The sequence below is a fragment of the Equus asinus genome, chromosome 2 (genome assembly GCF_041296235.1).
Source record: "Equus asinus isolate D_3611 breed Donkey chromosome 2, EquAss-T2T_v2, whole genome shotgun sequence".
NCBI classification, from domain to species: domain Eukaryota; kingdom Metazoa; phylum Chordata; class Mammalia; order Perissodactyla; family Equidae; genus Equus; species Equus asinus.
Window position 1 is genome coordinate 135,648,944 of NC_091791.1, and position 13,364 is coordinate 135,662,307.

General features: G+C 36.5%; 1 protein-coding gene across 3 annotated transcripts in view; it reads right to left on the minus strand.

The window, feature by feature from the left end:
- Positions 1-13,364, minus strand: part of USP3 (ubiquitin specific peptidase 3) — an 88,804-nt gene that overhangs the window by 33,601 nt on the left and 41,839 nt on the right. For all 3 annotated transcript variants that reach the window (XM_044764764.2, XM_070500387.1, XM_044764765.2), the window contains 5 exons: positions 9,758-9,841; positions 6,541-6,622; positions 4,979-5,061; positions 3,393-3,506; positions 639-752 (listed from right to left, as the gene is read on the minus strand). In XM_044764764.2, the coding sequence (XP_044620699.1) occupies positions 639-752; positions 3,393-3,506; positions 4,979-5,061; positions 6,541-6,622; positions 9,758-9,841 (477 nt within the window). The remainder of the gene's footprint in view (positions 1-638; positions 753-3,392; positions 3,507-4,978; positions 5,062-6,540; positions 6,623-9,757; positions 9,842-13,364) is intronic.

Below are 13,364 nucleotides of genomic sequence, written 5' to 3' on the forward strand. Positions count from 1 at the left end.
ACACCTGCAGGGCCCCAAATCTGCTACCACCTGAGTCCCTACAGGGATGACTAACGAAGGAGAAAAGGTAGATTCCTCTGACAGAAGGACAGTTTCCCCACTCAAGTGAGGCTAGAGAGAGAGCCCAGGAAACACAGGGACTCTCCGGCCACATTAGGATGTGGCCCAGCTACCTTCTGGACAGTGAATCCCAATGGACGTGACTACAGTCCTCTAAGACTTTCAGAACAGAGACCAGACGAGTGAATATACCACCATGCATTTCTACTGATTACATTTGGATTTTTTTTTAGATGAAATAACAAGACAGTGTATCATGGTAATTATTCTTTTTAAGATTTTGAAAGAATCAAGGAAATTTTGTCCAGTATGTGTTTAGAGCACATAAGTTATTCATAAGGGCTTTGCTTTTATAACAACAAAATATCCCACCCTTTGTTAAAGACATTTATAACATGTATCTATTATTTAAACAAACACATTTAAGTCAGATATATCCAACTTCTCTTCTCCTTAGGAAAAAACAGAACAAAGCCAGTCTTTATTTTAGAATACCACCACTTCACTGTAAATTGTTTCAGAAAAAGTGTAAGTATTAATATTAATGTTTTAAATACTGTTCTTTAAATAATACTTACCTAAAATTCGGCATAATCTTCCAAACAACATAAAATAAGGACTCTGGGCTAAATGCAGTCTGGCTACCTTGCCATAAAGCACAGAGTGTTTTTCTAAACTCTTCCACCAAAGACCTGGAAAAGAGGAAGGGACAATAGTCTTAGCATTAGTGAGAGGCTACTATTTCAGTGCATAATGTCCAATTGTCTAAAATTCATAAAAAATGAAAACATAAAAATGATTTGGTCTCCTCTGAATTAAGTCTGACAGTTAAGGAAGAGCAACTCAAAAACCCATACAAATAGCAGTAATTACTGACAAAACTAGTTTTTTAACCATACGGTGAACTTTCAGTGTGCCAAAGTACTGCCATACTTGTACACAAAGCAATACATAAGTTACAAACCAAATTACTTAAGAATGTACATTTTCAAAAACTTAAAACAAGTGCCAGAACCTCTGTCTCCATCTCCTGCATCTTCCTTCTTGCCCCTCACTAGGAGCACTTCCCTGACCTCAGTGTGTGATCATCTGCTCTTCTCTGCCTCAGAGGGTTCATCCGGCCACAGAGCTTCAACACTCAACTCTATACCAATGACTCTCAAGCTAAAAGCCAGATTTTCTCATGACCACTTTTATTCAGGTTTCTCCAGTTTCCAACAGGAATTTTCTACTGGATGTCCTCTGTCACTTCAAACTCAATGTGTACTAAACTGGCTCTGTGTACTCTCCTCCCGTTCCCCAATATCCATTCTCCTCTTCTCTCACAGGAATAGAACGTTTTTGCTCAGCACATGAACTCCTAGAATAAAAACCTTTGAGTGTGTCCAACTTCTGAGAAATTTCCTTAAAGAGGAAGAGTAGTCCTTCATATTAATCTCTTCCTTCTTCTGTCTAGCTTGAATGAGGACAAAATGGTGGCTCTCCAGCACCATCTTGGACTATGAGGATGAGAGCCCCACCCTAGGGTTGGTGGAATAGAAAACTACAAGGAGCCTGATGATTGTGTGATACAGTCCTAGATAGAGAATCTTCAACCTTTACATGAAAAAATAGACCATGAGTATTTAAGTCGCCGTTAATTTTGTTTTTTTATGCATGTAGGTAAACTGATACACGTCCTCAACTTCGATGACTATATAATACAACTACCAAACTTATGGATACCTAATTGATAGCTCAGAGAATTTCAATATCTTCTTTCTCAACTCCTGTTATCTCATAGGTTCCTGGGATACAAATCATATTTTTTTTACTTCCTGGTACCTGAACCCTCTTCCTATGTTTGAGGAATTCCCTTGCTTAAGAGGCTTGGTGGGAGTCAGAGCCTGCCTTCCACTGTGGAAGCTGAAAAGGCCAGATACTTGCTTTCTCAGCCTCCTTTCTGCAGCCCAGACTCAGGTACCCAGCCTGGGTTCTGCCTATTTGAAGCAGGAGTTAGTGATGCAAATAAAGCTGGGACAGTGCTAAATACTTTCCGGCAGCAAAGAGCATCCATCATCCGGAGTGCAAAGGCAGCAGAAACAGCAGCATTCACCCAGCGCCCAACTCCAGCAGAGCTGGCAATGGGAACTCTGGTGTTGCACTGGGCAGTGGAAGCAGTGATGTCCTTATGGGACAGTTCCATGGGATGACTGAACCTGTGGTACTGGATGCCTAGACTCTAGACCTGATTTTCCACCTATCCAGTAATGGTTAGCTCACGAATCCAGCGGCAGTAAATTCTTTTTGGGCCAGGATGGCCAGGGGCAATTTCTGCAGTTTGTAACTAAACCCTCAATGACACTAATGCATTAAGTACTACTAATTCTTCCCTTAACTTTAGTGTATGTGTACTTTTTCCGCTTCATTTCACTGCTATGCCCTCCAACCCAATTATTATAAAGTGTGGAGCCTCCTTGAATGCAGGCATTTTCCAGCTCATCCTGCATGTTGCTACAAAAATAAACTCTTAAAACACCACTTCTAGTAATCTCATTCCATCCCTGTTCCAATGCCTGGCTTTAAACTTCCCCCATATTTTGGCTCTATCCATACTGTACACTATTCCAACATGTTCTGTCCTATTCTCCTTCAGCCACGTAGGTAGAACAGTGTCAGATTTTAAGATGGCTTTTCAGAATGGGGATGGAGTATGTGGGAGCAGGGATGGGCAGGCAGGGAAAATATTACATTAAAATATACATAGATTGTAAATCATAGTCCTACTTCAGTGATGTTAAGATATGAAAAAATGCACCCCTTACAATCATGATAATACGACAGATCTTCTGAACCCCAAAGAGAGCATGGCTACACTGAATCTGAATACATACTGGTTCTCTATAATCACTTGTCAGTTTTTTCCCCACTCCATTATCAACTAATAATTGACTGTATTGCCCCATAATTAATTTGATGGCTACAAATTAATTTTATTATCCAAGACATGTTTACATAATACTATCAGACAAATCAACTCACAAAGACTCATGATATCCATGCTGGGCTACACCCACAACTGTATTCCATATAGAGATGTCAACTTTAGAAGGTTCAAACCCACAAAGACTCAATAAGTAGAGTGCTAAATTTATTCTACCTATTAGGTAAATAGAAATAAAATAATTCCAACAGTTATTAAGATTTCCAGCTAGATACTTAAACACAATTTTTAGAATAAGAGTTTTTAAAAATGTATGTGCCTGTTAACTCATACAATGCAATCGAAATCATCAGTAAGAGTCACTGGTTTTGTAGCTCAAAGCCAGAAAGGACACATTCTTAGAACTCACACATTGTTATCCCCTTGGCTCCTGGTGTGGTATGTTCGCCTTCCTGCTGTTTTCCCATTCCTTAACTCCACAGCGGGCAGTTCTTTGAAATAACAGCAAAACTGCTCAATGTTACTATTTTAAAAGGAAGGGAAGAAAATTATTAACAAAAAAAAAAAACAAAACAATTTACTAGGACTGTAAAGAAAGTTCTATGTAACCTACATAGGAATTTTGAAAATGTGCTATTTCAAATCTCATTTAAATTGTTCTCAATGCAATTTCTTGCACGGAGGTTCTTCATTAAGCTTCCTCATTTACTCTAAGAAAACAGTATAAACAGCTGACTTTGTAGAAATGAACAAAGAGCTTAAGCAAAATCTGTTCAAAAAATCCTTGCTCCCCCTCCCCATAAGTTACTGCCATTTCTTTCTTTCCAGGGTACTTGTTTCCAGATATTCAATATTTTCCTCAAATAAAAACAAACCAGGAAACCAGCCATCTTGTTTAGATACACTATACAGATAACAAGGAGAATTCAGTAGTGACTAGAGCTTCTTATTTAAATAACACTAGATAAGCTGAGAGACAGTACCTCTAAGGAGAGATCAAATATGGCTTCTGCTCCTTATCAGCAAGGTGGCCTTGGGAAGATAATTTACTCTGGCCTAAACTATCTAAATTTCAAAATAATTTCCTCTACATAACTTAGGTCAGCCTTGTTGGCTATCTTATTTTTACTACCTATCTTACATTTTGAAGATCTTCTAAACATTTGATCTGAGGACCATACTTAAGACTCAACTAATGAATGAACGAAGTTCTCTGAACTAGGTTCCCAGTAGCCCAGGAGTCCGCAAACTATGGCCCACCAGCCAAATATGCCCCTGGCCAGTGAGCTCTTATATTTTTAAAGTGAGTTTTACATTTTTTTTTTTTTTAAAGATTTTATTTTTTTCCTTTTTCTCCCCAAAGCCCCCCGGTACATAGTTGTATATTCTTCGTTGTGGGTTCTTCTAGTTGTGGCATGTGGGACGCTGCGTCAGCGTGGTCTGATGAGCAGTGCCATGTCCGCGCCCAGGATTCAAACCAACGAAACACTGGGCCGCCTGCAGCGGAGCGCGCGAACTTAACCACTCAGCCACGGGGCCAGCCCTGAGTTTTACATTTTTAAAGAGTTGTTTTAAAAAGGGAGCAGAGGGGAGGGGGAAGAGAAAAATATATGAGAAAGATTGGATGTGGCATGCAAAGACTTAAATATTTACTATCTGGCCTGTTACTGAAAAAGTTTGTTGACCTCTTCTCTACCCCATTCAAGAAGCAACAGGAAATAAAAAATAATAGCTAACAGTTATTTACTGCTTGGCATCTTCTAAGCACTTCATATAAATTATATGATTTAATCTTCCCAACTAGTCTATGAGGTATAACTATTATCGTTAATTTTACTGAGGAGGAAACTAAGGCACAGGGAATTGAGGTCACCTGCCCCAAGCCATATGACTAGCGAGTTAGGGTCAGAGACAGGATCCGAACCCAGGGCCTTCGCTCTTAACCATTCAGCTAGAAATCAACATCAGATACTTAAGCTCTGACTGTGACATTACCTGAGTGACTGAAGAATAGCATTCATGAAACATGTGTTCCCCAAATTCCGAAGGCCCGTGGCACAAATGGCAGTGGTGCTTCCCTGTAAAACAGGACAAGAAGAGGGCATGAGTAATGCCAAGAGAAGGCCAACTGTTTCCAACATCAAGCAAAGCAAAGGCCTATATTTGAAACTCTAGCATCAAGACAATTTGGAATTGGTCCTTTTCTGTCCAATGAATATTTCAAACTCTCTTTTTAGTCTCTGCATAGGTGTTTTGATATTTTTAGAAGGCTGTTTCTGATCTTGGAACTGTTCTAAGTGGGAGTACCTCATGGAAGCTTATGAAGAAATCAATATTAATAAATACCTTGGAGTACACAATGGAAAAACCAGGAAGATCCTTAAAAGAAATAAAGTTTAACACTTAATTCCTTTTTAAAATTATATTTAAACTACTACAAATTGAAAAATATAAATATATACACCCCAAGTATTTCTGTCTCTAAACTTTTAACTCTAAGCCATGCATAAATGACCATTACATGTTTTCCTAGCAATGGAACGTCAATCTTAAAAAACTACCTGAACTTCCCTTAAAGACTAAGGCTTGGTTTTCTCATTAGCTCTACAAATGCAACATGACATCTGAATATGAATCTACCAATCCAACCCAAAGCATCTCTGCCCATAATTCAGATGGCCAAAGAGCACTTTAGCTCTTTCTTCCACAAAATTGTAAGACTTTAATTAAGTGCATGTCTAAACATAGCTAGCATGAGGTAGAGATAATATAGCAGAGAGGCAGATGAAGGGCAAAATTACTGGGTATTTAAAAATATTTAGCCATCTTTATAGGGACCGGCCCTGTGGTGTAGTGGTTAAGTTTGCATGCTCCGCTTTGGCGGCCCAGGATTCGCAGGTTCAGATCCCAGGTGCAGACCTAGCACTGCTTGTCAAGCGATGCTGTGGTGGCATCCCACATAAAACAGAGGAAGACTGCCACAGACGTTAGCTCAGAGCCAATCTTCCTTAAGCAAAAAGAGGAAGATTGGCAACAGATGTTAGCTTAGGGCCAATCTAACTCACACACACACACACACAAAATTAGCTACCTTTAAATTTTGTTACTCCATTAATGGCTCATACATCTGGTAACAGATAGTTACCAGAATGAGAAAGCGTATTCTTTCACAGTGAAACTATATTAATGAAGTCCTAAGAAAATTTACCAAAACTCCAGAATTTGCACTAGGGACCTTTAACAGAAGAAAGCAAGGATCTTTGGGATCCTATAGAAACGGAATAAGGTACATGAGTGGGTGTTAAGAACAAAGGCTTGCTACGGCAGAGGAGCACGCAGTAGTCCTGGAGGAGGCAGGCGCTGACAGATGGACTCGCCAGAGAACTGAGTCACATCGAGAATCACTAGTACAAGGGGCAAACATTTTGTCAAATATTCCAAATCCAATGCATACATTTATAAAAGTTTATGAAGGACAACGTTCATGTCAGAACTGTAATAAAACAGTGATTAGATCTTAACCGATTCTTCTATTTGAATAAATTTTAATTACTTACATTTACTTTTAATAATTTGCTGTTTAGTGATGAGTTTTCCAAGAGTTTTCTTTTCCTATGCCTGTCAGCTGTGAAAGCTGAGCTATTAAAATACAAACAGAGAGTCAAAAAGACATTAGTACATACATACTACACAGCAGGGTAAAAAATAAACTTGGCTGTCGTAAGCCTCTTGGGAAGGTACGGAGCCCTGCCTGGCTGCGCAGCTTAAGGCCAGGAAATGCCCCGTTAGGCCCAGTGTGGCCCACAAGTATGTGAAGTAACTGAGGCGCTCCACTTCCCTTGGAAATCCCCACTGCTCCTCCAGCAGGGCGGGACTGGAAGCAGCCTCCACCAGGCCCCTCCCAGAAAAGCTGGCCAGGTAGATGTAGTTCGTGAGACAGTCCCTCTATCTGCCTCATCAGTTCTGAAGCTTCAAAAATGGGAAGACCCATTCCTCATAACAAAAGGAAAACCCTGGTCTGACACGACTGTTCTAAGATTAAATATTAATCCTCAAATACTATGCTTTCTTAATTAAATACTATAGTTTCTTTACTTAAATAGTATACTTCTTTCTTAATTTTGATAAAGATAGCGTGTTTTGCTCATTTATTGTAATAGACTATGATACAATCAGTTTGTGGAATAATAAATAAATTACAGGCATATGTAGGCATATATAAATTCATCTGATTCAGCTATGCTGCAAAGGATATTCTAAAACAAATCCTAATTAGCAAACAAATGCTAAATTAAAATTATTGAAAGACTTTCTTGATGAAAGATATTTTGCTTAAATTTTATCAGAAAGTAATTCCAGCCTTCAAAAGGTCCTTTAAAATTATTATGCGTCAGGAGAACTAATCTAAAAGAAGTAAATATTATCATTAATCACCACTAAGACCTTTAAGTCTGCCAGCCCTTTCCCATCTTCTGAAAGGACCAGACAAATCCAAAGTAAATACATAATTATTTAACTTCCGCATGAACTATATCATCTTTGGAACATCAGATCTAGTGATAGTTGCTTCCAATCTGAAAATATTCTTAGGAAACATGGCTTCAGAACTATGTGCACGTCCCTCTCAGAAGATCTGTGACTACAAAGAAGAGACCAATTCTATGTATTACATTGTCAAGTTATTCCTTCACAGATTCTGTAAGTAAAGAAGCTGAATCCTGAGCACAGTAAATATACTACTTAGTAACAATGCCTAATAGTTACCTTTCAGTTTTAACCTACAGAAATAAAGCATTTAGCTTTTACAAATACAAGTTACTAAATTTTACCCTCAGTGATTCTCAAAATGGTAGAATCCCCTAGATCCACACTGTCTCCTATGGTAGCCATTTACTACATGTGGCTATATAAATTTAAATTAATTAAGCTTAAATAAAGTTTAAAATTCAGTTCCTTGGTCACACTAGCCATTTTTCAAACACTCAGTAGCCGCATGTGACTAGTGGCTATCATATTGAACAGTGCAGATTATAGAAAATTTCCTTCACTTCAGAAAGTTCTATTGCACAGTGCCGCTCCAGAGGATGTGAGAATAGTCTAAAGTTAAGTAAAACACAAATATAATCATAGTTTTTAAACTGCAGCTTCCACTATAGACTAAAGCCTACGTTTGAAAAACATAAAAATGAACTTAGGTAATGTTTTTCAACACAGTTTGAAAAGTACAGCAAGGTAGATTTTTCAGTGGAGCCAAGCAGAAGTATAGACAAGGCAGTCTGTGCCATCTTTTACCCGATGAAGTGCTCAGTGGAAATAAAAGATGTGATAACTGCATAAATGCATGCAGGTTCTTGAATGTCCTCTTTTCCCTTTGACTTAGTTCTGATGAATTTATTTGGGATTGAGATGGTAGTCTTTTCTGAGAGAAAACTATAAATGGCAGAAAAAATATTCTAGTAGCTACCTACTTCTATAACAAAGAATTAAGTTAGTAAGATATTTACGATGACATCACCACACCAAAGAGTGATGTTACATAAATTACGGCAGGAATCTACTTCCCAGTTAATTGTGACAATTTCAGACAAAATTAAATATTTTGGGTCTGTGTATCAATACTGCATCTACCTATGTTTCTAATCCTAGGCGGGGCTCCTGCTGCTCTGTGAAAATTAAAAGGGAGGAAGCACTTTGAAAAAGAGAGGAGTCAAAAGATGACAAGCCAGAAAAGTACTTAAACCCAAAGTGTTTTAATTAGTTTAGATTTTAAAGAAATCAATTGTTCCCTTAACAGCTTTATAATCTATTTAGTCAACAAGATACACATAAAAGACTTTGGTCAACCAAAACTATACAGTTTCACTCAAAGAATTAGGTTATTTCCTCCCAACATACAATTTTAAAATATTCTATTGGCTTTACATTTAAGTTTGCTGAGGGACTCTGACTTCTGGCATGTTCTCACCATAGCTTCTGTACATCAACTGTCAAAATAAATTCGATGGCACCTGATGACGAGAGTGACTTACACCAATTTCACTGGAGTCAGCAGTCATTCCAGGGCCACGCTTCCATGCACTGCAGCTTGAAAGGCACTGCTCTTTGGGTTTCTGTTTATTGCTTGAATTTTGGGTACAGTGAGTTTTATCTAAATAAGCTATTTGGCTATAGTAAGAAAATTCTATCCACATAAGTAGTTTCTTTATGATGCAAAACATTTCACAGCCTCTTGTAATTTCAAGCGATATGTACTGTCTCTAATAAAAAAGGAAAAGAAGAAACTAGGATTTTGTGCTATCATATAGATGCAAAGTGGACAAGAATACAATTAAACCTAATTTCCCTTAAAAATAATGCATAAATTTTAGTGCTTCTAAGACCGCCTCATAATATATTTGACAAAGATTTTCTAATATCAAAGGTAACTCTATAATGATTTTATATTGTTTTGTGCCCTTTCCTTGCTCCCCCCAAAATTTCCCTTACAAATAAATTGAGTAGCTTCTAAGTCGTTGGATAATAACTAAGAAACAGGTTTTTGGGTCCTTGACTGTGGTTTATGATAAATATTAAATGAAATAAATGCTGAGCTATGACAGTTAACCACGGGCTCAGTTTCAGATATCCAAACACAAAGTTTATTTTATTAACATTTCAGTCACATTAAAAACATGATAAAATTATGGAACATATAGACAAAAATGCCACTCAAAAATTCTAAAAGACCCCTCACCCCCATTCTATCCCCTTGCTTTTCGAGGGCCTGCTACTTACTTTTCCAAGTTCTGTAAGTGTTCTCTGACTTTCTGTACCAGTCCCAGCTTGGTGTCATTAACCACAAAATCATCACAGCGATAACTGCAAGGAAAATATTAATCAACGTGTGTCAAGAGTTTGAGGAAACCACAGTAATGAAATCGCTAAAAGGCCTGGCTGCTGCCAAGATGATCACATGGCCCTGCAGGCAGTTACTGTCGGTGGTAAGTTTAAAGAGGACTTGGAATCCACAGTGGAATGTTTTTTAAGGGCCTTTTTAAAAGCCACGTAGGCAATGAACACTAGCCTCTTTTCACATTTTCATTCAAAAGCTCTTCAATTCCCCCTTTGAAATTGAAAGAAGCTGCTATATGTGTGACATTCTTCTTAGTGGTGCATAATACATGGAAAATGAAATAAAAAGCACCAATTCTATTCATGTAGCATTAAGCCTAAAGCTTTAAGGTGATACTTCCCAACTCAAATTAAGGGGGAGTCTGGGGGGAGGGGAGATTTAAGTGAACGGCAAGCAGAAGGTAATTAACCTGTAGGAATATTTGAATTTTAAAACTAGACATTTTAAACTTAATTTAATGAAAATAAATTGAATTGAGGCAGTTGAGAAGAATGAATCTTTTCATTCTGAGGAGCTATAAAAAGTCTAAAACAGCGGCTACTTTTAGGAAACTGGTACCTGCTTTGAAGAAAGATGTTCAAGGGGTTCTTTAAAACTGTGTGTGTGTGTATGTTAGCAAGTCAATAAGCAAATAATGTAAGGAATCACATGTAATCAACTTTAACTTGTACATTAACATTCAATTTTTTTCCTGGGAAAGGCCAATTTTAACAAAAACAACTTACAAGCTAGTACCAATATATTCTTTTGAATAGCAGCTTTGTATAAAACCACTTTTTATAACTACCAAAGAATAATGACAATAACACTGCCATTCTGAGCAAATAAAACTTTGAATGCACAGCAATTAGTAAAAATCAGATCCCTAGCAGAATCCAAAAAACATTTCTCACATATCAGAAATCAGTCTATAAAAAAATGAGAGAGAAATGGGGGAAAGTAATTTAAAAAAAGACACAAAAGCATGGCCTGTGTCTTTTATTCACAGGAGTCAAAATTTTAAGCGAACGTTTTCAAAAACCTTAACTAAAATATCATATACGTAATTATTTAACACCCCTCCCCCCATAAAGTGACTACCTCCTGTCAATCAAGAGTCTCTAAGTATTCTCCAAGTGTCCCAGGTCACTCTCTAACATTTCCACAAATAGAAAAGCTACTTTTTACATCCTTGACCATTTCTCTATGATCAAAGTATCAGCAATGGCAGGAGAATAATTCTTTATGGGTTTTATGACAAATACACGAAGGAATTAAATAGTGAAAAGGTTTAATTCCTTGCCTCCTCTCAGTATAAAGGTTAAGAGGTAGAGTCTACTCTGCCTGTAAATTTGGGCTTAAGGCACTCGGTGCCTCCATGAACCGCAGACATTCACTGAAGAATGAAATTGCATTGTTACTCTAATTCCTCCCTATATTTTCATTCTCTGTTTGCATAAATTTATGCATGTTATTTCCCATAAAACAATACTCAGTGTTCAAAACAAAAACAACTCCAAATGCTAGTGTTCATCTGGGAAAGTAGGAGCAAATTCAGATTACCTTTAATATATGTACAGGCTGCCATAATCTCTAATTGAAAAGTGAACCCCTTAACCTCCACAAAAAAGCGTTTGCTTTGTTTAAAGAAACAAATTCTTTCAAATTAAATAACTGATTTTTTTTCTTATTAAAGTAATTCTTTTTGATGTGACATGGATTCAGCCTGGAATATAAATTTACTTTATATTTGTAAAGGTTAACATTTTCATATATTGAAATGTAGATTTATTTATGGCCTTGCTCCATTCTGAACTAATCTGACTTAACTCGGTCTAGTTGTTTCATCTCCCTGAACTTTCATCATTAAAGTGAGTAAGTTGCTCTGGACTCAAGAGCTGTGTTAATGTGGCTAATGCAACTGAGCAACTGAATTTTAAATTTTTTTAATTTTAATTGACACAAAATTTCACTTAACAACTGAAGCAGTATAAAATATTTTTCCATTAAACATAACTTTATGGTTTTGGTAAAACTGTATTTCACTTTTATTATTACATCCATAAGATGTATTACAGTGCATATGATGGGTGCAGGTGTCCTTTCTAGTGTTACACATAAGCATGTCACAATCTAGTTTGTGTCAACAGAATGATTCAGTTCAAGTTATTTTTCTGTGCAACAATGTAGCACTGTAACGTGTTTGAGTATTTTATGCAGACAGCATGAGTTACAGGGATACCTATGTAAACAGTAATTGGCAGTTAAATTGAAACATTTATTTTAATTACAATGTAATTAAATTATTTTTCTAGCTCAAAAATTAAGAAGGAAAAAATTTTAACTTTCAAATGAAGGCATACTAATGAGACAGAATTGAGTGGAGAAGATCTGTCACAAATTTTACAAAGAATAGCAATTACCATTTGCTGCAGCAGAGCAAAATGAATAAACTGTAAAAAAAAGTTTTTAGATACTAGACTAGACGATGTTAAGAGTCATTTTCAGCAAATGCATATTAATAACTTACCTCTCAACAGTCAAAAAGAATCAATTAAATTAGTCACAATCAATGGAATCGGAATTAAATGTCTAACAAAAAAATTTCTAATGATTATTAAAAGATTGAGCTCTTAATTTTGGCCAGCTATAAAATGGCTTGAATTGTTGCTCAAGAAAGAAAACTATTTTTAGATGGAGAGATGAAAACTTTAATTATTATTTCAGCTAAGGGAATTATGTTTAAAAATTTGAGGAAAAGATTAAAAAGGATATGTTACAAAAAGCGAAAGATCTTCAATTAACCACCAAACAAATGTCAGTGAATAAAAGACTTTTCTAAGAATATTAAAGATCAGTCAACTCAACATTTGAAAAATTGCAAGTACTTTTATTTTTTAGCTTTAGATGAGTTCTACCAGATAAGAGATACTGGCCAATTAATACAAAGTTGGTTACATTTTTGTCTCAAATGACTTCCAAATTTACAAGGAAATGTCTTTCACCTTAAAAATAGTCGATCTCATGTTGTAGGTATTTTTTAATCCTTTACATCTGTCACTTTCAGTTAGATATGAAAAAATTAGTTTATATCAAAACAGACAACGGGCCAGCCAGGTGACATCAAAAATCTGGATTTACTGGAAGTCTTATGTTTGTTCCTCTATGTGATAACATATTGAAAATGTCTGTGCTCTGAAGTAGTCTGTATTATGGTTGCAGTTATTAAAATTGTTCAGTATATATGTGCAAATGCTATAAATCATCACCAGTTTATGAAACTGTTATAAGAAATAGAAGATACTGAATTTAATGACCGCATGTTCTTTGCCAACGTTCATTGCTTGAGTCACGGAAGAGTTTTACAAAGATTTACTGTAAACTCTAATTCAAGATTTTCTTGAAACAAAAGCAACATTTGCCAATATTCAACAGTCAAAGAGAAAACGTCACAGTGTGATTTACATTTTTTCACCTTATCACAAGGCACATTTGAGAGAGCTAAATGTA